This window comes from Citrus sinensis, chromosome 2, assembly GCF_022201045.2.
Source record: "Citrus sinensis cultivar Valencia sweet orange chromosome 2, DVS_A1.0, whole genome shotgun sequence".
Taxonomy (NCBI): domain Eukaryota; kingdom Viridiplantae; phylum Streptophyta; class Magnoliopsida; order Sapindales; family Rutaceae; genus Citrus; species Citrus sinensis.
The window spans coordinates 25079877-25106783 of record NC_068557.1 but is presented as its reverse complement, the minus strand read 5'-3'; the positions used below and the strand labels follow the sequence as shown (position 1 = coordinate 25106783).

The window sequence follows — 26907 nt, the reverse complement described above, 5'->3', positions numbered from 1 at the left end:
TTGCAAAATAAATAGAGGTCTCATAAAAAAAAATTCGCCTAAGGCCCCAAACACTCTAAAGCCGGCCCTGGTTGAATATATAATTTGATCACAGGATATGACAACAAATAATAGATTATTAGAATAACAAAAGAGATGATATTAATTTTTTTTTATCATATACGACGTTCATTAATCTCAAGTAGATTAGAGTAGAAATGGTATAATTTATGACTAAAATTTAGATCAATTTATATGTTATTCATCACACACAGTATATGGATGGAAAAAGTTAGACCACCGATGTAATACTAGCTAGGTGCAAAGGGAAAAAAAAAAATCAATGTGTTCTGATATTTCCACTTAACTTACATACAACAGATTCGAGCTAAGGATATCTTGAATCTTATGCTTGGTGAAACATTTTGGTGTGTCTTCGTAAGCTAATTTTTCATGTGATTTTCAAAACTCTCCATTTCTGATTCAAGATTGGTTCTATGAGTACTGAGTAGACATCTTTACCGTCAAGAGTCAAAGTGTCACTATGATATTTTATGAAGGCAAATCACTTCTGCAGAGATTTCCTCTCTATCAAATGTTTTCGTATTAATTTTGTGACATTGTAACGAGTCATATTGCCTTTCATGCAGTATGTAGTTCTGCCGTAAATGGATTTAATGGAATAATCGCTTATTTCAAATGTCGCAGCTACATTAGTATATATATTGTATATGGATCCTCATATGCTACATGCAGCCCACTCACTATTCATGTGATAGGGTTGTAAGTTACATGTATGTAACTTAGCATTAGCCAATATATATATATATTGATGTAAAATTTGGTCATGTTGTATGCCACCTGTTTCTAATATCTGTCATGTCGAATTCAAATCCATAAAATAAAATATTGATCAAATGATTAACTTGGCAGCCGATATGGGAATAGTAGTCTCATTGAAAATGTGCTAAAAAAACAATATAATAACGTATCTATTGCAAAAGGTGAACAAGAAAAAGAGGGAAAGCAATGTAGTCTTGATTTATCTCCAGCCTAAAAGGGAGAAGCACTTCATAAATTAATGCTTTTAAGCCCGCAGCCATTTAATTGGCATCATGCATACAAAGTCCTTGCTACTGTAAACAGTTTATCAACTACTTTAATTTCGTGCTGCTGTGGATATGCACGCTTCCATGGCCATTAAGCAGCTATTTATTATTGTGGAGACAAAAGCGTATCGATTGTTTTTTTTCCTCATTAATATTTGGTGCATGTGTTTGGTCTAATTGAAGTAGAGGGTGCTAATTTTTTGAAATTTTGTTGACAGAAGATAGATAGCACATAAATTAAAATGCCATTAATCAAACGCATTTTAAATCTTTGAGCTCTCTGTATTCCGTCATCAACGTGCAGCTTCATTTGGCCCTCAAAACTGAAGTGATCTACTGATCTTTTTCCAGGTGCTACTTGTTAATTTTCGTATAATTATTATTTTATTTGTTCATATGTACATACATACATACATAGACAGATATACTCATAATATAATTATAACTTTATAAGTTATATATACAAAACTACACCCAGTGTATATACATCCTCCATGCATGCACATCTATATTATGAAATGAGCCCAATGGCGGCATTCAAAATGAAACCCCGCTTGAGGAGTTGAGAGAGATTCAGAATTGGGACTGCTCCTGTGACCTGCTTCATCGTGGACGCTTTGGGCTTTTCATAGGAGCCGACTTAAAAGCCCAATAATCACTTGGGCTATTCATTGAGGCAACCACAGTCCATAAAGAAGCACAAAGCCATGAACTGTTCCGTTTTTTTTTTTTGGGTTCATTTTTTACCTTCTAGTCTGATTCACTTCCAAAGTAGCTGTTTGAGAAACCTAAAGATGAATATAATATCGTGGACTTTAATTCTTAAATTTAACAAATATGAGAGCACATTTTAAAAAGTCATAAAAACATTGTAAGAAAGTAAAAATTTGAAACAAGCATGTGATTAAAACATGAATGAATCCTTACTTTATTTTAGTTTTAAAGGGGGAAAAAAAGTATCATAAAAAATAAAAGTTTCCTAAATTTTATTTGAGCACATGATACGACAACATATACAAATACAAGAAGAATATGAGAGATAATATTAAGATTTTTATATTTTAAAAAAATAAATTTCGTTCATCTCAATTCTCAAATAGGTAATAGAAGTACAGTAGTAGGTTCTCAACTAATGTTCAGATCAATTTACACGCAACTCATCATAGTAGTTTAGATGGACAGGTCATTGATATTTTATAACCCCCCACCTATAACTTTCTTACAACGAATTCAAATTAGTGATCATTAAGAATGTTTGAATCGTACGTTCAGAGCAATATTTGATGTGTTTTAAGTAATTTAAAAAGAAATTTAACGAATAAAATATATAAAATAAGATTTTATTAGCTATGCTAAGGCCATCAATAATTTTTTTATTTTTTATTTTGTTTCTAGCCGAAACTTATCCTTCGAGATTTGGTTCTACAAGTAGACCTCCTTCACCTTGCCGTCAAAAGTCAAGTGCCATGTAATGAGTGTAGGATATGATGGAAAATCATTTTAACATGATAAAAACATGAATCCCGAACCTTTTGACTAAAATTCACTTTTTTAATTAAAAACCTTATTTTGTAACGTGCCCTCCGCAACTCGTTGGAATCAAAAGCATTTATCACATATTCGAGTACTTTTTTCGTTTGTGCACTTTTGCACTTTTTTACGGATTTATTATAAACAAATCATTATAATTTAAATTCAGCATCGCTTAATAAATTAATTAAAAATGAATTTTAAATCTTTAACTACCTCAATGAGCCAAATTTTATTATCCACTAATCACTTTTAATCTATTTATCAAAAGTAATCAATCCTTCTCAAACTTTCTTTCTTTTTTTTTAATTTACTCCTAAGTCACAAATATATCATAATATGAGGAAGCAGTGTTTATACAACAGAACCCAATTATTATAAACACCCAAAAAAAAAAAAAGGACAGTGAGAGATAGAAAACAAAAAAAGATGGAAAATTTACAGCAATAAAAGAACCCCAAAGAGCCCCAAAAAAATTCTCTAAAAAATATTAAAAAAAACTAAAATTCCTAAAAATTCTAAACTAATTAACCAAAAAAAGAAAGCAAGGAAGAAAGAAAGCGTATGGTCGAAACTACCACCAACTCTCTAAAATCAAAAGGTCAAAGAAAAAGATTATAGCTAAAAATGAAAATCACCACCAGCATCAACCATCAAAGAGAATCATGGGGGGTAGCGGATGCATCATTGAACCATCAAAACCAATATGCAATCGTGGAGATGCTTCTGATGTACATTAACGCAGGGAGAACCACTGAATCAAATCCCCGCCGACTCGCCTCCGCGTGTTCCAGACGCGCTCTTCGGAAACAACCGGCGATCTGCAAAGCGGACAGTTAAAATTGAGATGATGAAGCCAGCCGTCAAGGCAATCCTTGTGAAACACGTGGCGGCAATCAAGCTTCCTGACGAGCTCGCCATCTCTTAGCGTGCACAAGCACACCATGCAATTACTACCGGCAGCGCTACTTGCCACCCCCTGACCGCAGCAACAATTGTCATTAATTTTATTAATATTGTTGTTGTTGTTGTATTTATAAGAAAAGGCCCGGTTTTTATTCAGTTGCTCGGCGAGGACTATGAGGCTAGCGAGACCCGATCCGACGTGTGGGCCGGCCGGGTTATTCTGAACCGGGTCGACTCGGGTCATGCCCACGGAGTGGAGGAGGCTGAAGAGTAGAGAGCGGAGGTTGCCGAAGCAGTTGGCGATGAGGGCGACGATTAGGAGTGGAAGTGAATCGGACGACAAGTCGATCAGCTGGCCGTGGAGCCCCATGATGGCTTTTTTTCTTTCAATAATTTGGGTACTGGGTCTGGTCTGGTCTGGTGGGTGAGTGTGGGTTTGGGGATGGATTTGAGGGTGGCCGATTGTTTCTTTATAAAGAGATAAAAGAGAATTTGAAAGAGAGAAGAAGAGAGACGAAGGGGGGTCGTGTGAAATTTGTGAGAGGGGCGCTAAAAGGGGGGGAGATTTTGGGGGGCTATGTGTGGTGGGACCTATATGAAAATTAAAACATATTTGTTTATTTTGTGATAAATATTGAAGAAAATCTTATTATTATTGGCTATGTGAAATTTGTGCCTAGAGTAGATAAGGTTTTGGCCTTTGGGGCGTCTTTTTCTAATCTCTTTCAAAACAAAATAATTATTAATAATAGGATTTTTAATGAACTTTTGAATAAGGTTTATGATCATTTTAATACTTTAGACGGAGAATATTTGCTGATTTTCTTTTTAAAAAAAAGAAACAAAATTTATCATCAAAGCCTCCATGTTTGGATTTTCAAATTAATACTATAAATTCATATTTTCTGCAAAGTATTTTAATTTTTTTAATGCGTATTTTAAGAGCACTGCACTGCTTCTTTTTATTTATACTATTCGCGTGAATAATAAAAAAATTGTTTTTATATAATTGCTTTCTTAAACAATATATGCGAAGGTGGTGTCATTTGCATTTTCTTTGGTGATGACATTTGGTAGTGGATCTTGTTCCTATGGAAGAAATTGGCCATTTCCAACCAATAAGCTTTGGTGAAAGCTTATCAAATGGAGTCAAATTTGTAGTGTAAAAACAGTTACAAGTTCAATTGTTGCATCATATTGGGATCATCCATGCGATGAGACTTTTGCCACCTAATTTTTGAACCTCAACCAAAACTGAGCATAACATGGGTGATCTTATTGTTACTGTCTTTTAACTCCGCAAAAAAAAAAAAAAAATTGTTAAGAGCACCGAATATATAAGTTCACTTTTAAAAAAAATAAAAAATCGAAAATTTTCATTTTATTTAAATTTTCAGTAGCCTCAAATTATAACATATACGTAGATTCTTGTAACAAATAGGTGTTAAAAAAAAAAAGAAAAAAGAAGAAGAAGGTGGTGGGACACTTACCTCACAACATGCAGGTGTATATTCACTATAGTCCCTTAGAACACTTGGAGAGACATGTGGAGTGGAGGGCATCTTATTGCTCATAAGGAAAAATATAAAACAAGATCTTTATAAAGGTGCTAAGAATAAGAAATATGCGGGTGCATTGATTTGATCCATTGATGATGCTAAATTGATTTCATGTGCCCAAAACAACAACAAACGAATATGTATCGGCGTGGAGGAATAGCGGCCTCACCTTCATTCGGTCACCGTCCCTTTCTATAAAAATGAATAACTAATTTTCAGCCCCAAAGCCAATAAAATAATAAAAAAGTGCATAGATGTCAGACAAGGAAAATATAAAAAGGCAAATGAGTTCACCCCAGGAATCTCAATAAATTCTTTATTTATATACTTACATACATTATATAGTTAAAAATATAAATTTTTTTTTTATCTCATTCTCAATTTTAATTCATTAAAAAAGAAAAAAAAATAGCATATTCGGAGTTATTTTACTCTGCTTCTCTCATGGTTTTCTTCTCGTTTCGGTCAAAAAGTAAGCAAATTCAAAGCTTAATTCCATTTTTTTAAGGAGAAAGAGGGGGAAAAAGAAAAGCTAATGAAGAAACTTGCAAGATTTGAATAATAGAGAGAGAGAGAGAGAGAGAGAACCACTTGCTCAAATAAACATCCGAAGATGATTCATCTTCTCCTCTTCTCCTCTTCCATTTGTTTCCGCTCTCTTCCAATTCTTGGGTTGTGCCACTTGGTGCTCTCATTAAATTAAATAATCTATTTTGTCGCTCGGGGATGCTGCGTGATAGGTGGTAATTAATTAAAAATTATTAAACAGTTATACGTTACATTCTGTATGTACTTGCAACAAGCATCATAAATTAATTAAAAGAATCTTAAGGCGTGAATGAGATAAAGGAGTTCCTATGTTACATTGAATGTACTATACAACCTACAAGAATCACATAAATTATAGAATCCACATAATTGTGTGATTCTTATTGGTTGTGTATGGTACATTCAATACAACATAGCAAAATCCATGAGATAATCCACTAATTTGAGCACTCCATGTTTTGACAAGAGGCACGCATATCCTCTATTCCTTTTAGCATACTGTATATAGCAAGAAAATGAAAAGAAACATTTGAAATATTTTATTGTTATTATATTGAGTTAAATGCTTTTCTTTCACTTTTTTTCCCCCTTTGAATTCCAAACACATGAGATGACCGACCCTCACTTGCAAAAATTCTAACAAACTAAATCAACTAATACCGACACGCATGATCAATATCTATAAGTGCTGTATGTACAAAAATTGTCACCATCTCGCCATATATATATATATATATATATAGTTCAAACAGTTAAATTACAGTGTGATAACAAAACTAATATTTTATTTATTTTTTAATGGATAAAATATTATTGAACATAAAACATCGAGTTAATAAATATAAATTAAATAGCGAAACAGTAATTAGTCTCATTTTTTTTATTGGATAAGTGCAAAATCCTTGTTAAAATTTTTTTCAAAAAAATTACAGAACAAATGGGTTGTAACTCTAATTAAGAAAAGCACTAATAGGTAAGTCCTAAGAGTTGTCTCCATGCAAACTCTTAAGAATATTATCAAGTAAACTATCCAACCAAGTAATCAATACAAGAGAAGTCAATATTGATCAGCAACAAAATTTCTTTCTTTATAGATGTGAGCGAGTTAAAAAAAAAAAAAAAAAAGAAACAGAGAGAGTTGAATCGATGCAAACAATTCTTTCTTCGTGCATAATAAGGTATTGTCGTTTAAAGTGCTTATCAACTCATATTTTACGCTAATTTTGTTTTTATGAATTCAATTTTACATGAATTATTGAGAAGAAAATGATAGTACTTGATGGTAGGAAAAGTGGAAATATAAAATGTAGGTGGGTGCTCACGAAACACAAAGAAGGAAAAAAAAATTGTCACTAGAATTTCCGGCATACATGTGGATTAATAATAAATCAATCGAACTAATAATAACAAGTCATGGTGGACGGTGGAGGATTAGATGAAATACAGGGACCGGCCCTGACTACGAGAGATTTTCCATGATTTTCGGTGACTAATATTCTAATTAATTGTATACAAAATAATAATAATCATCCATTTGAATCAGATTAGAAAAAAATTAATCACAAAAATTAACAAAGATCACTGCTTGATCAAGGACATCGTGATGCGATCTCGACCGTCCAAAAAGATTTGCGTATCCACCGACAATGCTGTTTGTGGTTTTATAAAATATCTTTGCAATATAACTCCAAGCAACTTGTGTTTATATATATGATACAAGTACATATGCATAAGCTTCACTTTACGGTTAGCTTCGTAATACGTGAATTTGATTGATTAGGGTTTTGCCAGCTTCTTTTTCTTCAATTTCTAGCTCTATTTGGGATGGTGTCTCTCTGGCTTTCTCATCATTATTATCATAATGAGAAGAGATTAAACTATATTCAATTATGAAAGTCATGTCATTTTTTGTTCATATTTGTACCCTGCACACCGTGCAAGTTTAAGGTTAGTTTTAGAATATAAATATATTGAATCGCGATTCCCTCCTTATCTGAGTTAACTATGTTTTGAATGATTTCTCAGCGCGTTTGATGTTTATAATGTTTTTCAAATATGTTCCTCGATCATTAATATTCTTTCATTATATTAAATTTTATTAAGAATCAATCATCCACTTTTATTGCTAAGATAAAAACTTAAATCAGGATTTGTCCAAATTTTATGATAATATTGATATTTTTCTCTCGTTTATTACAACACTTTTATGATTGAAATCATTTTGACAAATTTTGATTTATAATATATATATATAAAATCTTAAATAAGTTTATAATAAGCTTGACATGTAGTCTCTTTTACCTGTTACCATTATGTATTTCTTCAGCACACTAGCTAGCTAGCTAAAAGCTCTCTCTAAGTTGAAACTCTACTTGACATTGGGTCTCAATAGCTAGTTTTTCAATCGTTGCTCTCACTACCTAAATTTCAAAAGACTTCACAAACACTCAACAATTAACAAGGAGAAATGCATGTAGTGTCAAACTGAAAGTAATGATCTGCTTTTGACTCACATAAAATACAATTATGTCTTAAGTTTTTTGCTTGCAAGATTGAAATGCCTAGTCACGCGGATATTTTCTTAGTTTATTCTTAATTACCATAAAGAAAGGATCATATCCCCAACAAATAATCACAAAAGAGGAACAGCAAATCCTGATTAGGTACAACAACCAGTTGCTTTATAATTAACTTTTTGATCAATTATTTCTGTTTACTTGTAATCGGGCTTTTTGAATTTGAAGGATAAGCCAGCAAATGAAATGCCAAGATTCCAAAAGAGGCAATTAAAGCTCTTTCTCACACACACCCAACAGCAACATAGAAAGATAAAGGGAAGAATGTTAATTGCGAGAGAGAGAAAAAAAAAAAGAAAAGTCTTCAACAAAGTGGTCCTAGCAAAGCTCTTTAGCACGCTTAATGGAATTTTCAATTAATACAAGTCACTTTCCACTTTCGCATCGCTTTTCAAGTGTCAATAATACACAATAGAAATGTGAAAAAATTTACTTAGAAGAGTCGAGAGTCGAGAGAAGTTTGGCCCATGATAATGGTGACAGTGACACTGAGTATGACATAAATTAGACGACACCAACAAGTTTTGGCAGTTATCATTATTCATTAGGGCCATAATATTGATTCGTTTCTTGATGATTAATCGGGGTTCTCAAATTGTTGAAAACGTTTCTAAATAAAAAATAATAATAATAATTTTATATTTATTTTGCAATGTCTAACTGAAATCGATCAAAATATGTTTTAGAATGTATTAAAGCTAAATTGCTAACTCACCTCTAACAAAATTAGACCCACCTTAGATTTAGGGAATAATAGTATTTTTTATAAAAAAAAAATTATAAAGACCAAAGTTAGAAGATTAGAAGATAACATCATTGCGCGTAGGGGTGGTGAAGGAGGAGTTTTAGTTTACAAAAAATTGTTAAAACAATTAATAATTGTCTAGAAGATTCTTAAACGATTTTAGGACTACGAGACTTGGAAAATTCTGCACATTCAATGTACTAGGAAGACACTAAAGGAGAAAGGGCTACTAAAAATATTAAGATCATGTACCTAAAAGGCAGCTAGAAAGTGACGCACTTGCCTGTAAGATTAGGCCTAATGGAAATCATCGATCATTGAGGTAATAAACAACTGGGATTCTGGTTCCGGTTTGATAGATTTTTATTGAATTCTGAGCTTGGAGAAAGCTGTTTGAAAGTGACCTTGATAACACGCATCAATGCCAAATCATAAGCTTAACTCAGTGAGTTTTTCTCTAATTTTTTTTTCTTCTTTCTGGGTATTCTCTGAGTCAATCTAAAAGAATGACTTGGATGCTGGGGAAAAAAAAAATTTAATCCCATTTCTCAAATTTTATTGAAATAATTTTCAAAATAGAAGACCTAATAATAGAACAGGGCGACCGAGTTCTCGAATAAATGCAATTTTGAAAGCAATTTTTGAAGAGAAAAGCAATCAATTTCAATGAAATGTGTCTTCTACGAAAAGTTGAAAGGAAATCAAGCTCTTTAATTAATCAGTCTGATCTTCAATTACTTAAATGACAATGGCCAACTCTTTCGTATTGCTTGAAAAGAAAGACCAAAAGACAAAATAGTGAAGACGTAGAACTTTAGAAGCGATCCCCAATAATTGTGTTCGCATAGTTGTTGCCTTCAATTGGCAATTACTATCATCAGTTTATTGCAAAAATCTGCGTTGGCCACCAGTTTCACATAAGATAAAGATAGCATAGTGTTCATGATCCGATCCAATTCAATTAAATCAATAGATTACCAATGGACTTTTGGTCCAATGGGAGAAGCCTTGCACTTGTAATGTTGAGTGCAAGGTTCGAGCCTCCATAAGAGCATTATGGAGGTTAGTTTTAGTTCTTCCTCAATTATCAACTAATTGAATGGAGACAGTATCTCCCTTACAAAATGTGAGTGGAGTAGACACCCCTCGAATATTAGAGAGGATATAAAGTATTTTGGGTAAATGCTTCAGTGGGTTAATGTATGGCGGTGATCCCAGTTGTTTAGTACGATTGTAAATATTATAATTGTAATGCCTGATGTAATATCAGTAACAATTTGTGTATAACAGAATTCAAAAAAAAATTAATAGATTTAATTTAAATCAACTCAATTTTTGTTGAATTAACTTTTTGATTAGATTAGATTTGATTGTAAAGTAGAAATTCTACTGTTATTTGATTGATTTATGGATCTGTCTATTCAAACTCCAATTAATTTTTTTTTCTAAAGCAATGATTTAGAGAATTGAATGATACATACGATAATAAAGTATATGAATGGCAAATTCTTTTAATATTTCAATCCGTGATCGGTTTCGATTAGATGCAAAATATAAAATCTAATGTATAATGGATTGAACTTAAATTCAACAAAAACTATTAGATTTGAATCATTAAACACCTATTATGGGTTACTTAACTAGAACATTGACCGAGGCAACATAAAATAGAAATTAGGCTATACAATTTTAAGCCAAAATTTGTCTAATACCCCACGTTTACAGTGGTTTTTCATTTAAAAAAAAAAAGAAAAAAGAAAGTGCCAAAAAAATGGATATTGAATTAGAATAGTAAAGCTCATTAGATTATGACAAAACGTCAAAACATACAAATAACAATAACGTGTTTGTATGATGCCAAAGATTGAGTGGACATACTATTAGTACAAGTAACCTGTTAATGTCGATACCGACCCAAAGCTGTAATCTTATCCAACAGTAAATAATTTTACCAGTTAGTGCCTAACAAGGGCAACGAACATCCATGTGACCCATTGCACATATCTTTTGTTGCCGCATGTGCATGATACGATGCCATCAAATTAATTATCAAGACACATAAAACTAAGGAGAGATTGTGATTGACTGAATCAAATTCGTCTGGTTATGGGTTTTTGGTCTGCAATGGCTAAGAAATTTCAAGAAGCAAAACTGACAGGTGCATGAACTCGATCCACATAACCTTTCGGATATGGCTTTGGACCAAGATAAATAGAGTAATGGGCCTATGAGACTTTTGCAGGTTTAAATGCCATCAAATGTATGATCATGTCAGGGAGTACTTTCTTCTTGATGCTTTTAACGGCAACTGATTCCGAGCACCTGCTTGTCGTGACCCAAACCATACGCCCATAGCAAGGTATTACTGACGAACTATCTCTAGGTTTTAAATTTCAGAATTTATTTATCTATTTATTTTTCTGTGAATTTTGAATCTAACATATACCTTCAGGGGGAGGATTCGAGTTTTAAATAGAGGTATCGAATACATATCCCTAAAAGAAAACTACACAAATATAAGTATCAAATATTAAAATTATAGGCTTACAGAAATTATTCTTACCTAGTTTATATTTTAAATTTATAATCTTGCAATGTTTTGCGTGTTAAATTTTTTTTTTTTTTTTTTGGGACAATTTCATCAAAGAGCAAAATTATTATTTATTAATCAACTAGTTCATCAACTAATGGTAATAACATAAATATAATAAGATGATATATTTTACAAAAATATAATAGTAAAATGATATACTATAATATTTATCGTAGTCATTTGATATATTGCAATTATTAAAATAGAGAAACACCAATAACCATTGCAATTTACAACAAATGAAGAAAAAAGAATTTTAACACTAATATTATAAAATGACCAAAATAACTCCAGTATTTAATACTTTAAGTATTTTAACCTTATTTAATTAGATCTCTAAATTCTTCTTTATTTACAATTTTTTTAAATAATGTGAAATTATTGAAAGTATTTTAGGTATGGGTGGAGTTAAAAAAACAATAGGTGGAAACATCACCACCCAAAAACCCAATAAAAGAATATAACTTAATTTTCTGTAATTCAGATCACTCTCCCAATTTGTTCTCTTCAACATAGCACTTATTCCAAGAGAAGTTTGCAAGTTCAAATAGATAACTTATGCCTTTAAATAATTATCATAATAAATCATTTTTACCCGTACAATAAGTCAAAAATATTTCTCAAAAAAAAAATCCAATTATTATTTCCATATACCCTCACCATTTGTTTTTAATATTTCACACACCCTAATCCCACCCCACCACCGCATGCAAAAACACAATTAAAGAAATCCTACCAACACCTTGTTTATATTTTTCAAATGGAAAGCTTCAAACACAGCTCATGTATGTTTTTGATCCTGTGGATGTTGACTAATTAATTTTGCAAGAGAACCACCTTCATTCAACCAAAACCAAAGGCACAGATGGTTCTGTTTTGATGGGTCTAGCTGATAAATAAGGCAACAATGAACTTAACGATGGATCAATATACAGCTACCAGGCCTAAACTGGAGAAAAAGTAGCACGACAAGGACAGACAATTTTTACCCTTTATATTACTACCAACAAGACCTGATGAATTTAATTTACCAGGACAAGTTTGCTTGTACAAGTTGGGCAGAACAAAACCTCAGCTACTTTTTACAACTTCAAAAGAACAAGGCCGTGAGACATGTCAGGAACTGGTATTTCCAATCCTCTTCAATAGTTCCTGATGGGACAGAAAAGAGAAAAGGGGGTACCAAAAAAAACATAAGTTTATTATACCAACAAACAATTAACCTTAGCCAAATTTTATCGTTGCCATTAAGAAAAGCTTTACCTGTTTGGTGGCAGCAATTGAAATACACTGCCTCTCTTTCTTCTCTCGTTGGCACTCTGCGCACCAACTTGAACACTCTTTCTGATATTTCTTCAGCTCTCGGAAGACGGAACTGGGAAATATTGTGATGCATTCCAAGCATCAGATGATTAATTTAAATCCTTGCAACTAAAACCAAGGACTCGACACTAAATTTCAACAAAAGAAAGAACATGAGTCATTCTAAAAAGAAATTGTCTTCCTCTGCGACAGAACCATAGATCACATTTCAAGCCCCTTTCTGTAATCAACAATGTTCTTATACTCTCTGCAGCTGGGCAAGATATTTTTGCAAGTTTCAGACTTACTACTGCTAAGACCATCTAAGAATTTGATATCCCAAAAACCAGATTGAATGAATCAAACCATGCACATTCATTTAACTACCCTGACATATTGAGCAGGACCCATCACTAAATTTATCTTTTATTAGACAAAAAAAGGAAATAAAGAATTAGAGGACAAGTGACAACCATGATAATGAGGGGTTACATATCATAGAACAACCTAAAAGCTCAAAACTACAAAAGCAAAAAATACACTGCCTTGATTGAGAAAAGAAGACGGCCACAAAAACTAAGTAAAGAATAAAATTGAAAAAAGTTAGCCAAGACTCATAAAACATCTTCCAGACTTTATAAAACCAATGTATTAATTTAGTTAATAAATAAAAACATGCTCAAATCAGATGTTCAGATGACCCCAGCCGCATAATAACTCAAATTAAGCTAAAAAGAGTCAATTCTGACTGGAATAAGTTGACCATGAATTAAAAGATCTACAGCTTCCACACAAAAGAAACCGAATATATACGTGTGACTTCAAGTTGCTTGATAGGCAGCAACCAAATATTGATTATTCAGGGGGACTGTAGTCAAGCTAGATCCTAAAATACTTGGTAATCAATGACATCTCCTCTCAAGCTGATAACCATAAGACTTCCTTTTACCTTCTATAAGAGTTTCCCAAAAGAATTTAAATAGCAATATCTTTCTAATAGACTATTACTGTTGTATGCTAGTTCTCAGACCCTATCGAACCAACTAATTATTCAATGTGGAAAGTGGTGGCCTCATTGCCTAAAACTAGATCTCTCCTTTTTTTTTTTTTTTTAAATTGAGAGAGCTAACAAAATTACCTTCTACACCATACAAGTAAGTTGACCCGACTCCCTGATGTGGTGGCTCTAGCACCATGCCGATGGCGACCTCGATGAAGAACTGCGTAGCCCGGAACATGAGAATAATCCAAAATTTCCTACAATATAACAAGGAAAAAAATCCAACCAACAAAACTTGGTTAGCTACAGTGAAAGATGTAGGAGAATGACCATGCCATGACGAGAATTTTTCCTTTCTACTGGCTCCAAAGCATCAAGCCTATACATCTTGACATCATGAAGAATCTCAGGAGACACTTATACTCATGTTTAATAAGTTTTATCTTACTCATGTTTAATGAGTTTATCTCGTTCCTCAAAGTTTTGAGCTTAGGTACTATGTGATCATCAACCGCCTTCCTAGTCATACAGTTTTTGTCTAAGCAACAATAGACAACTACTCACTAGACTTTTAGCGCAGACAAACAGAAACAAGTAAATCATTTCTCAAAAAATGACAGGCCATTCAAATAGATTCACATGGTTGGCTGCAGTAAAAAATTAATCTTAGAGATCAACATACCTCTGATTGGGTTTCTGTATTCACGTGTTTATCACATCGGACACCTCGAAAGAACAATTCACCACCAGAAAATTCCCTACCCAAGCAAACATTTAAGGTGACTTCTGAGTCATCCACATGGAAACCTACAAAGACAAAGTTATTGAGATTTCAAAAAATCTTATGAAGGTACACACAATACCAAGAGTTCTAAGAAAAAAACCTGGACAAGGGAAGGAAAAAAAGGGTGAGAGGAGTTAACAAAACGAAACATAGAGGATGGATTTTTTATGATAATACTTTGCATTATTAATCATATGACAACATAAATAGAGCATGAGAAATCACAAAAGGCTAAATCCAAGAATGAAAGTTTAGTGAAGTGATGGGTGATGATTATGGAAAAATCCGGATATAGGTCAACTTTCTATTTTTCTTATTTGGAAATACTCATAAAATCCCAGATTATACTACTTAAAATAAGAAAAGTTTCTTTTTGTACGCAATATCAGAAGAAACAATCAACACAAAAAGATAAGTTAAAAGGTTTCACTTGATAATTTGTTCCATTTGTTACAATGTTCCAGTCTTTTACTAGTTCATAGAAACAGAACAGCTGGACAATTTGAATACCATTACTATACTAGAAACTAAATGCAAAATAAGTAAGCACATACCAAGTTCAACATCTCGATCCATTCCATACTCAACAACAAAACCATGATGAGAATCCAATGTGGACCCACCAACTTCAGGAAAGAAAACTACAAAGTTTAAACCAAAGAGGGAGGGGAAAATGAGTTTATGCCATGATTGATAATAATAACTTCAAATATTATGTTTTAATGCGTACTAAGCATCTAGTAGTGCATAAAAGTATGATACCTTTGGATATAGGACGTATAAAGTCATTCATCAACTTATCCAGCATGGTTTCTAGGCCAAAGTCATCAAGAACAGCACCAAATTTGTTCATTGTGTTTGGTCGCATGATTCTGAATCTTGTATCATGCACCCATCTTTCAAAGTTCTCTACCTAAGCAATCAGAACCTGATAAGACAATATAAAAAAAAAACTAAAAACAGGAAAATACATAATATTGCATTCCAAAATGAGAGAAGAAAGATAATACCTCGGATAGCAACATTTCGCAGAAACGCGGCTGAAGCATTTCAAATGTATATATTCCTGGAATGGGTTCAGCCATTATGCTTCTAAAACTTGCCTCTGTATTATCACGAACTGCTTTGACAAAAGCGGGGACAAGGACACTGGGAGCGTGCATGGTAAACAGCTCCCTGTGAAGAGGCTGCAGAGATGAGAGAACTATCAATAGGCAAGAAAGAAGACCGATATAGAAACTGAGACAAGTCATGCACATGTATGTGGTAATTTCAGAAGGGTTTCATCATGAAATTTCTAAGGATTAAAACACCAATTATCATATCCAGCAACATCAATGGAAATTTCTTAAGACAAATTAAAGCATTAGTTCTGATTATAAAACTTCCAATTCAAACATTCAACATATAAAAAACATACCTGATAATTTGATATTATCCTCTGTCTGTACTCTTTGTGCCTCTGAACCTATAAAATGAAGTCGAAAATAATACATTAAAAACAAAGAGAAACCCAAATGCATAACTGATACAAAATTTGATGTCTCGTACCATAGCAGTAAAAAACAGCATCACACAGTTCTTCTAAGAGAATAATATAACAAGCAGACACTCATTGGCATTCGAAACAATTTTCCTCGAGTAATTCTCACTCAAATCTAAAGTATTTCTCCCTCGGGTGCTTTTAGCCTAATACGGTACACAAAAACAGAATCCTCCTCTTAAAACAAAATTAATGCAAAACCCCAGTTCATAAGGGTATGTTGGTTACTGTTGTGCTTATACATAGTTCTGCTCATGCATAGTTCTGAAAGCACAACAGTTAAAGTGTTTGGTAAATACCTATTTTCATTTGGGTTATAAATTACCCATGACGAGTGTTTTTATTCCACAACAATTGTGAATTAAAAGCCACAATTATTAACACATTTCCATCCCACATAGAGCCACAAAACACTGTTTCACTTCTCTAAAGAGAAGAAAACCTAGAACAACTTGGGGTAGTATAACCATCCAGTGATTTTATGTCATGCGTATATTCATTTATTATTCTTACCAACTACACTCACAGCTGATTGGATTGTTGCACAGATGACTTGCCACAACAATACATCTTTCTCCTACAAAACAATAACCTAGAAAGACAGCAATGCCGCATCATCCCTACAAACAATCCAACAAAGCCATGGCATGTATGCATTTATTTTGAAATTGTCATACAAATTGGTAATTAGTTTTGATAATTGAATAAGCACATAGCATAATATCACTAAACAATTATACTACAACGGAAGTGCTCTAGACTTTCTTCTCCTACACTAAATAAAAAAATAAACCAACATAACTACACTAATTTATAAAATAAAGGTGGAATGGGATTCGTACACGTGTCCGTTCACCGTCACGGGAGTATTTCATCAAGATATCGCGCATGTACTGGAACTTGACGTCACGTGACATGGAGAGCATGGTAGGAGGCAAGTAGCGTTCAAGCGAGCTGAAGAGGAGAGGAGTGAACTCCAATTGATGAAGGTCATCGTAGCTATCTGGCTTGTGCTCGGAGCTAGGGTTCAGTCTCAGTCGGTACGACGCAGGCGGCAAAACGACGGCCCCGTTTGTCGTTGCGGACTGTGCGTGATTTCTCCGGTCTATGGAAGCTTCGAGAGCCATCGTGATAATGTGTATGGTGGGAGTTACACAGAGATAAGCACGTGTGTTGTGTTAGGTTGAGTTCAAAAGATGGACAAAAGTGAACAATTGCTGCGGGTGGGGCGGGGGCCCGTTGGTGACGTGGATAAATGGGTAAAGGAGAAATTTGTTTAGTGGAATTACCCATCTATAGATGGAACTTGGAAGAACGCTTTAAATTTCTGACAAACGCAGATATGGCGAACGGACCGGGCTGCCATCAAAATAAGGTCTATGCGTGTTTATTCTCATGCCGTGTCATGCTGTATCTTATGTATTTAAGAGTGTTTGTAGATTGAATTTTATAAATTAAATATTAATTTATATTCGATATATAATTTTATAAATTATAAATTTTTAATTTAATTTAATTTATGAATTGATAAAATTCAATTTAAATTTAAATCAAATTCATATGTATATGGATTGAATGCAGATTTAACCAAATCTATATCTAATATATTATTTTGCGAATTAATTTGTGAGCTAATTTTTTTTAATTATTTCCTATTCATGAACTAAATAAATAAATAATTAATATAAAAATAATTTTTCTACCGATCAAATTCAAGATTAAATAAGATTTAAATAAATTAATTTAAAGCTATAAAATATATTCAAAGTTTTAAAATATAACACACCAAAAAGAAAAAAAATCTCATTAGTTTAGATCAGTATATAAAAATTAATTGTTTAGGAAATTATATTTTTTTATTTAATTATTTTTATTTTATATTATTATTAGATAAGATATAATATAGTATTAATGTAACTATATTCTAACTTATTTATTTATTAGTAGAGTACTGATGCCATATTTATAAATTTAATTTTTTATTAAATATTTTTTTACGGATTCACGGATTTAAAAAAGTAAATTCGTATCAAATCCACCAACTACAGATTTTCAAATTTTCAATTCAATCCAATCCACCAATCCATGAATTGAATTTTTACGGATCAAATTTCCGCGGATCAGACAAATTAAACAGATCCAGATTGAATTATGAACACCCTGATGTACCTCATGTTGCTTTGTGTTGCTCTATTCTTTTTACTTAGGCCTGGGCCACTCATGTCGTACCCATATGTGTCGTACTATGAGTCATATCATGCCATGCCTAAAAGAAAAAAAGCAAGATAAGCTATTTTTTTCAATTTTTTTAAGAGGGCATGTTGTACTTTTTTCGAGCGTATTGAGTCCTTATGTCTTTAGTCAAATTCAATAAAATCAAAAATTAATTACTAAGTTAGACCCCTACGGTATTAGAATTTATTTTTTTAATACTTAACAACAATAACAACAACAATAGTAACAAGTTTTTTTTTTAAAGGGTTAACTTAATTGTTAACTTCGACTTATATAAAGTCATAGATCACAGTCCATAATAACATTAATACATTTTATAAAATCATAATATTTATAATTTTATTTATTAAAATCATGAAATCAATTATTCATTTAATAAATTATAAATATAAATCAATTAGAGTATTTTTCTTAAACTAAGAATTAAACGAAATTAAAAAACTTGTGCTAATAAAATATATTAAAAGATTCAATTTCAAGTTATTTGTAAAGTTATAAAATTTTAAGTTTACTTTCAATAAAAAGTGAAAGATGCTTATTGCGTGACTTTTCATGTGTCATGCTTTATCCAATTTCTAATCGTGTCGTACTTGTAAAACCCGTTTGCCTAAATGTGCTTGTATCGTGCACATGTATGCTTTGCCGTACCATCTGCCCATATAAATGTGCTCGTATCGTGCCATGTTGTACGGACACGTGTCGTGTTTGTGCTTGTGTCGTGCCACATGCCGTTCGACCTATTGGTCATCTCTGGACACACGCTTCGAAATCTAACATTTTATACTCAAAATTTTCAAAAATATCATTTCTACATTTTACCATTCAATCCATAAATTTATTAGGTAGCATTTACATTTTGGAATGGATTGGAATCATGAAAAGTGGAAATCTTGAGATTATGAGTATGGAGTGAGAGTGAAAGAAGGTTGTTTACTTACACTAGAATGAGAGTGTGGAATAGAAATCAATATTGCATTTAGTTGTTTGCTTTGTCTTGAATGAGAAGTGAATTATTTTACAGATTTACCTTTATATAAAAAATTGTAGTACTTAAATACAAAGTGAATAAAAAATATTTCTAAAATAAACTATTTATTTATTTTTAATTTTAATCATATAAGTTAATAAGTATTATTAATATTCTTAATTATGTAAATCACAAATTTTTTATTAATCTTGATTTTAATTATGTAAATTAAAAAATATTGATAAGAGCAACACAAATGAAACAATATTATAAATAACATGGTAGAAAATTAATATTTTCTTAAAATAAACTATTTATTAATATTAAATAAGTATAATAATATTAAAATTTAATAAATATGATAATATTATATAAAGATATTAAATAGTAATATTATAGAACTAATCATGTCTAAATTCTTTTCAAGTTCCATAATAACACATTTTACCAAAATATTAGAAAAGAAAAAAAATGAAAATCCACTGTTAGAAAATAGATAAAAGAATTAGAAGGCTACATGCAAAACAACAATCTGAATATCTGATGGATCCATTGATGTACAAAGCCAGATGCCCACGAAAGGGATGTTAACCATAAAACTAGAGAATTCATAAGTTGATAAAAGTGAAGAAGGGAACATGGAGGCCTATTTTTAAAAAATTAATTGAAACACATGAATCAAATGAAAAGAAAAGGGCTTTACACCAAGGCATCAACTTGAACTAATGCACATGCAAAATGCCAGAGAAGAGACAATAAGGTAGATTTTAAAGAATAAATGCATTTTGAAATTTAGATTTGTTGTTCATTGGAGGATATATAAAATATAGCACAATAGAATTGGAACAGTGCAGCTGCAGCGAGAACAAAAAGAAATTTGTAATGATGATAAGCTTATACCAGGAACTAATAATTAACCATTCATTTCACATCAATTCACGATGAGGGCGCAGGCTTAATATGGTTTTGTCGAGAAAAAGATCAAACGAACTTGTTTTTCTTTTTGTTGACAAATCATTAAACATTGGGTTTATTTTCGTATTTTAATATTTTTTGGCACCTTTCGGGTTTGGGGGGTGTATTTCTCCGAGTCAGGCGAGTATGGCATATTGATTGTCCATGAATGGAATGTGTTGGGTTTGCTAACTAAAGGAGGTTCGGCTTATCTCGAAATTTGCATGGTATGGTATTAAGAAGGGGGCTAAGTGATTCGGCGTGGACATATGATTGGTAGTTATTTTTTAATTGTATTATAAATCTCTCTCTTTTTTTTTAATGAATTGTATTATATATCTACTTAATATTTTCTCAATAAATTTTTCAGTTAAACTTAAATATTTAAGATCAAAATAGAAGGCTTTTTTATTATTAATATATGTAACAAAATCAATTCCACTAATAAATTTTTTAATCATTGTATAAATTTATCGATAAATAAATACTTTTTGAATAATGATAAAATTGTAAATTTGAATCGCAAATGATATAACTCTTAACTCCCCGCTGATTCATGGATACTATAATAAAAATGACAATATTAATATTATAAAAAGTCAATTATTTGCAATCATATGCGAAAAATTTTTATTGTAATTAGGCAAACATTCTTAAAATACATTCTCAAAAATTGGCTAAAGTGCTCTTCGCCGTTTCTATCATTTGCATGGCGAAAAAGTAAATGGAGATGTCAAATGTGGAATCCAACATTGAGAGTGGCCATGCAACTGAGGTTTTATGCTTCACAGTCCCACAGCCTGACCACGATTTCGCAAATTGCAATTGGCAAGCCCACTGTCTGCCACAATGTGACAAGACTCTTAACCACTTATCCTTACGAAACAAACTAAATTCTATTTATCTATTTTCTTTTTAAATGATTATGCAATCTTATTTGTTTATGTCTTAAGAAAAATCTTATGATCTTTATTATATTTTTCATGAAATATAGTAATCTTTTGATTCCTTAACTTTTGTGTTAGGTAGGCATAGAGCTTATAACCTACTGGTGAGCTGGGGCAGCTTAGCCGGGCGCTTTTATCATTTCTTACATGCAATGTAAAATATAATTAATAACTTTCTAATAATTGTGATAATATATTTTTGAATTATGTTTGATAGATCTTAAATCTTAAAATTATATAACAATGTGTCTTTAATTAATCTATTATCGTAAGTAACCGTGACTCTAGACATCTTTCCGGGATGGAATCTTTTTCATGTCACCCTTGCGAATACCTTAATGTGAAAAATGAATTTTACTGTTTAACTCGCAGGAAACCATTTTCACGAGAGGACACGATTAAGAAGGTATCTCTCGACCTAATCTGTCTTGGCCCTTCATTATTGACCAAAAGCTTTAACGCTCAGACGGTCGGACTTCTTGTCCTTGGTTGGTTTCTGTTTTGCTTAATTAAAATGTGTGTTGGATTTTTGACAGTTTGATGATAAAATTATAATCATTTAAACGTTGCTTGATCACTGCAATTTATTTTAGAAAAAAAAAAAAAAGAGTTAGCGGAGAAAGAAACTGCAAGTGATAAGAGAAAAATAATGGGTAGTTATGCGCACACATGCATCCAACAATTGATAATGGAGTACCCAAAACTCTCTTAAAAAACTAAAAAATTCGCATGCAAAAGTTAATGGAATTTAGCGAGCACATTTCTTGTTGATGTATAAAAGATTTTTCAGATTCTTCTGATCAAATCTGAAATCCCCATCTTCGATTGATTAGATTTCTTGTTGAGGTTTAAGAGCTAATGCCAAATGGGATATATAGAGCTAGCAAATGCCAAATGGGATAGAAGATTGATCCAATTGATGATGATGGCATGATGCCATTTGCTGCTACACAAGACTCCACATTAGATTGACATATTTCATTGCATGGACCCCCAGATCCAGGCCTCCAGTTCCCGTCTCAATTGCAGACCAAAACAAAATGTACTCCCCCACTCTTGCCTTTTCAATGGCGTCTTCAAATTCAATCGCTTAAAACAACTCCTTTCTCTTCATGGGCACTTGCCCACCAACCACCACCCCCACCAACCCAACACCTTGCATTTTGACCATAACAGCCCTTACGGGGATCTCAATAATTAATCAACCTGATAATGTTATTGGATTAAAAAATGTCTTCACAATTGGATGCACTTGTTATTTTTATATGTTTACAATTCGATACATGACTTTTACTTTTTAGTACAATATTTTGTTTAGGAGTTTGATTTTGCAATTATAACAATCTCACTAAAAATGACGAAGATAATTAGTTCTTATGTCCTCATCAAATAATATTATTAGGGAAATGTTAAATTTATATTATTAGTAATTTTTTAAATTATTAAATTTGATAACCCAATAATCAAGTACCATATTTGATATGAAACGATTTAGATATTATTTATAAAATAAATAAAAATCTAGTATTATTCATATTATTGTATAATAGGGATCAATAATTGGGTTTTGTCTGAATTAGAAAAGAAATATAGAAATAAACAAAAAGCACCCGTAGGAGGACAAAACGGTAAATACGGCAGGGCAATTTGGTAATCACACTAATGACAACTAGGGATTGTTTGGTAGTTCCGCACGTTTCTTGTCGCACTATTATTTCAACTCCCCTCTGCGGAGACCCCGAGAAGAACACTGTCTTATTATTTCGCCGAGTCTGGCTTTCACTTTGATATAACAAAAGCCAAAACCACGGAAAAACTCTGACTCCACCTCCGAAGAAAAAGTGCAACTGATCTTAGAAGGCCACGAAAAGTCGGATCCTCGAAATAATCACAAGCAACAATGGCCTGTGCAAGTTTTGCGAAGCTAAATGCTGCGTCGTCTCAGTGGATCGGTCAACAGTCCTTCACTCAACGCACCGGATCTTCTTCTTCGACTCGATTCGCGACTCGCCGCGTCTCCGTACCGATCCGAGCTGGTGCTTACACTGAGGAACTCGTCAAAACCGCTGTTAGTTCTCGCGATCTTGATAAAAACTTTTACTGTTTTTTCGTCGATTTATTTATTTATTCTTTTATATCCGATCGTTTTGTGATTATTTGAAGTTATTGTGCTTATCGTGTTATTAGTTGACGTTTTATTGTTGCTATTAAAAATTTGAGATCTTAAAACTGCTTTTCGTTTGATGTCATGATTATTTAGTGCTACTTACATGCATGTGACATTTGGACGATTAATAGTAATAAATTAAAGTTCATATAACAACTGAAGTAATACTTTTTATTCAAAGTCATTAACCACTTAATTCACGAGAGTTACCAAGTTTCTGTCATTTAGGATACAAATTGTGTAATGAATTTTGTTTTAGGACTTCATAGTTGTACTATTTTTTGCGTTGGTTGACATGTTTGCCAGCGTACGATGGATAATTATGAACATGGTGCTTCCCAGCATACGATGCACAATTATGAACATGGTGCATCCCAGCATACGATGCATAATTATGAACATGGTGCAATCACACTACATCGCATGATATATTTTATACATTATGCTGCTGGCATACTTGCATGTAAAATTGAGGTCAAGTAAGAGTGCTACTATTGACACAGTAATTGAGATGCAATTGCATGGTTATCTACTTGCATTATGTGTGAAGTCATGTATTGTATGGTGGCGAGCAGTGTCCACGATAGCTTGCTTATGTTTGCATGTTTAGTAATTCTTGTTTTAGATGGGTGATTTCTGGGATGTGTAATTTATGTTCAAGACTAAATATTATTTGTTGAAAGCTTCCATTGGACGCAACGAATGTGCTGAATTGTTTGTGGGGTTCTTTGTTGATGGGTGTAGAAAACAATTGCATCACCTGGTCGCGGTATTCTAGCAATTGATGAATCAAATGCAACCTGTGGGAAGAGGTTGGCATCGATTGGATTGGACAATACAGAGACCAATAGACAGGCTTACAGGCAACTTTTGCTGACCACTCCAGGCCTTGGTGATTATATTTCTGGTGCCATTCTTTTCGAGGAGACACTGTACCAATCAACTACAGATGGAAAAAAGTTTGTGGACTGCTTGCGTGAGGAAAAGATCGTGCCTGGCATTAAAGTTGACAAGGTATAATGTCAAAAAAATAAAGAAGTTCTGTTAATTGACGAGAAAGTGTATCTTTTTTTTTTTTTTAACTCTTTGGGATTTGTGTTTGTTGGTAATGCTTCTGGTCATTAATTTCTCTGTTTTTTGTGTTTCAGGGTTTGGTTCCTCTACCAGGATCAAACAATGAATCGTGGTGCCAAGGCTTGGATGGATTGGCATCAAGATCCACTGAATACTACAAGCAAGGTGCTCGATTTGCTAAGTGGTAAGTCATTTGGAGTCTTAATGAAAATTATCTGAATATTTGTTGTTGGTTAGTGATTTAATTAATCAAATTAATCTACGGATTTAATGTATTTTGTCATGTAATTTTGTGGAACTATATAGGAGGACAGTTGTTAGCATTCCATGTGGTCCTTCTGCTCTGGCTGTGAAGGAAGCTTCATGGGGCCTTGCACGATATGCTGCTATTTCTCAGGTATACATTTGATTTGTTTCTTCTTAATTTGTTTATTTAATGGAGTAAGAGATTTTAGCACTGCTTTTCTGTTTCTCTGTACTTTTCGCTGCTATGTACCTTGATATAAGTTGACCATCAATGAATTTAAGATTTTACACTCAAGTTGTGCTGTCGATATTAGAGATAAATACACTGCCTTCACTTCATATACAACCCTATGGTGCCTCTAAGAATGCTGGATCAAGTTAAGATTTTATTTTGTGATTAAAAAATTACAATTTGGTAACTTTTCCCAGTTGAGATGATTGTAAGACCTTTTTTCCCCCCCAATTCTTTAGGCTATTCATTGTTGTTTTGTCGGAAAATATAGTTTATGTCTGATATGGAATTTAAATACCTGCTCCTTGTCCCTTGCTATTGCTGTCAATTAGGTTTGTTGGAAACTTTAGCAGTGATAATTTATGATTCTTGTGGCATTTTAAGTAGAGACTAATTTTGGATGGACTTTCTTCTTAGAATCTTATTCAGTTATTTGTCTTGCCTTGACATTTAGTGTAACAGTTCATTTTATAATTTCTAATGTGATTTTGTGCAGGATAATGGTCTTGTGCCTATAGTGGAACCCGAGATCCTTCTTGATGGGGACCACCCAATTGAGAGGACCCTTGAAGTGGCAGAAAAGGTCTGGTCAGAAGTCTTTTTCTACTTGGCAGAAAACAATGTCGTTCTTGAGGGAATTCTACTTAAACCCAGCATGGTCACGCCAGGTGCTGAACACAAGGAGAAGGCCTCTCCAGAGACCATTGCTAAATATACACTTACAATGCTCAAGAGGAGAGTACCCCCTGCAGTCCCAGGAATCATGGTATGAACTCTTGCAACTTTTTTAAACCAAGTTAAGATGATAACTTATGATTTCCTCTTCCGGCAATCATGAATTTGAGCAGCAAAACTTGTGATTGATTTTATATGAATTGATGATTTGACTGAATCAAATCTGTCTCACGGGAGTTACTGCAGCTATTATTTTCTGCACATCATGCTTTTTGCAATTATGTTTTTGCTTCTGTATGTTGCCGTTCTGTTAACCAGGCACATGCATATGATTTACATTTGTGAGTATGATCTATAGCAAAATATGGCTTGTAATTATGTGCTCTGATTTTTTTGCAGTTTTTGTCTGGAGGACAATCAGAAGTGGAAGCAACATTGAACTTGAATGCGATGAACCAAGCCCCCAACCCCTGGCACGTGTCCTTTTCTTATGCCCGGGCGCTTCAGAACACTGTTCTTAAGACATGGCAAGGTCGTCCTGAGAATACTGAAGCTGCACAAAAGTCACTATTGGTGCGTGCAAAGGCAAATTCCTTGGCGCAGCTTGGGAAGTATTCCGCAGAAGGTGAAAGCGAGGAAGCCAAGAAAGGAATGTTTGTCAGGGGCTACACTTACTAAGCCAATAATATACTATGCAGTTTGAGCTTGCCTGAGGCAACTCATGACACTTGTGTCATTGTGCACTTGCTTTTGTTTTGGTTCCTTCCCTTTTTTTTAAAATTTTTTTGGGATACGGACAAGATTTCTATTAGAAGTTTTTTCATTTTCTTTTATCCACCTAATAAATAGAGAGCTTGAATAAAACCTGTGAGATAAGAAAAGATTTTACAAACTGTAGCCCAGCGAAAGGGGTACTAGTTAAACAAGAATCATTGTATTTCTATGTTTTTATGCTACTGTACTCTAAATTATGAGTTCTACTTTTTTTTTTTTTTCTTTTTTCATGTCTCCAGTTGATATTTAAATATATAGAATAAGTCACAATGTCGATTGATTGGTACTGTAATATTTTATTTGATTTTTCCAAAACACCATTCAAATCTCGTATGATGTGAAATAATTTTAATAAAGCAAAATGAAAAAGTTCCTCAAAACACGTGGAACATCAAATCTGAAAATTTTATACTTTTAGATTAAAAATGAGTATAGAAGGATTTTCAAAAAATAGTAAATAA

The 26907-nt window shown here is 32.8% G+C and overlaps 3 protein-coding genes and 1 non-coding gene across 4 annotated transcripts; 2 read left to right on the top strand and 2 right to left on the bottom strand.

Annotated features, from left to right (window-relative positions):
• The first annotated feature begins 1290 nt into the window (after positions 1–1290).
• On the top strand, positions 1291–1391 carry MIR156I (microRNA MIR156i). Its single transcript, NR_161566.1, has one exon. It is a non-coding gene; the product is annotated as a microRNA MIR156i (primary transcript).
• A 1580-nt stretch (positions 1392–2971) lies between these two features.
• LOC102616539 (E3 ubiquitin-protein ligase RHA2A) lies at positions 2972–4052 on the bottom strand. Its single transcript, XM_006468715.4, has one exon. It carries the CDS (start codon positions 3892–3894, stop codon positions 3355–3357), a length of 540 nt encoding a protein of 179 aa, XP_006468778.1. The 5' UTR covers positions 3895–4052; the 3' UTR covers positions 2972–3354.
• An 8310-nt stretch (positions 4053–12362) lies between these two features.
• Positions 12363–17496, bottom strand: LOC102616837 (2-oxoglutarate and iron-dependent oxygenase domain-containing protein CP2-like). The gene is made up of 9 exons (XM_006468716.4): positions 17018–17496; positions 16053–16100; positions 15643–15819; positions 15395–15545; positions 15187–15273; positions 14531–14655; positions 13987–14105; positions 12810–12921; positions 12363–12698 (listed from the first exon to the last, which is right to left on the bottom strand). The coding sequence occupies exons 1-9, from the start codon at positions 17300–17302 to the stop codon at positions 12663–12665; spliced, it is 1140 nt and encodes a 379-aa protein (XP_006468779.1). The 5' UTR covers positions 17303–17496; the 3' UTR covers positions 12363–12662.
• Positions 17497–23017: 5521 nt separating this feature from the next.
• On the top strand, positions 23018–26662 carry LOC102617338 (fructose-bisphosphate aldolase 3, chloroplastic). Its single transcript, XM_006468717.4, has 6 exons — positions 23018–23346; positions 24190–24459; positions 24594–24703; positions 24826–24916; positions 25494–25763; positions 26072–26662. Exons 1-6 carry the CDS (start codon positions 23179–23181, stop codon positions 26348–26350), a joined length of 1188 nt encoding a protein of 395 aa, XP_006468780.1. The 5' UTR covers positions 23018–23178; the 3' UTR covers positions 26351–26662.
• The last annotated feature ends 245 nt before the right edge of the window (positions 26663–26907 follow it).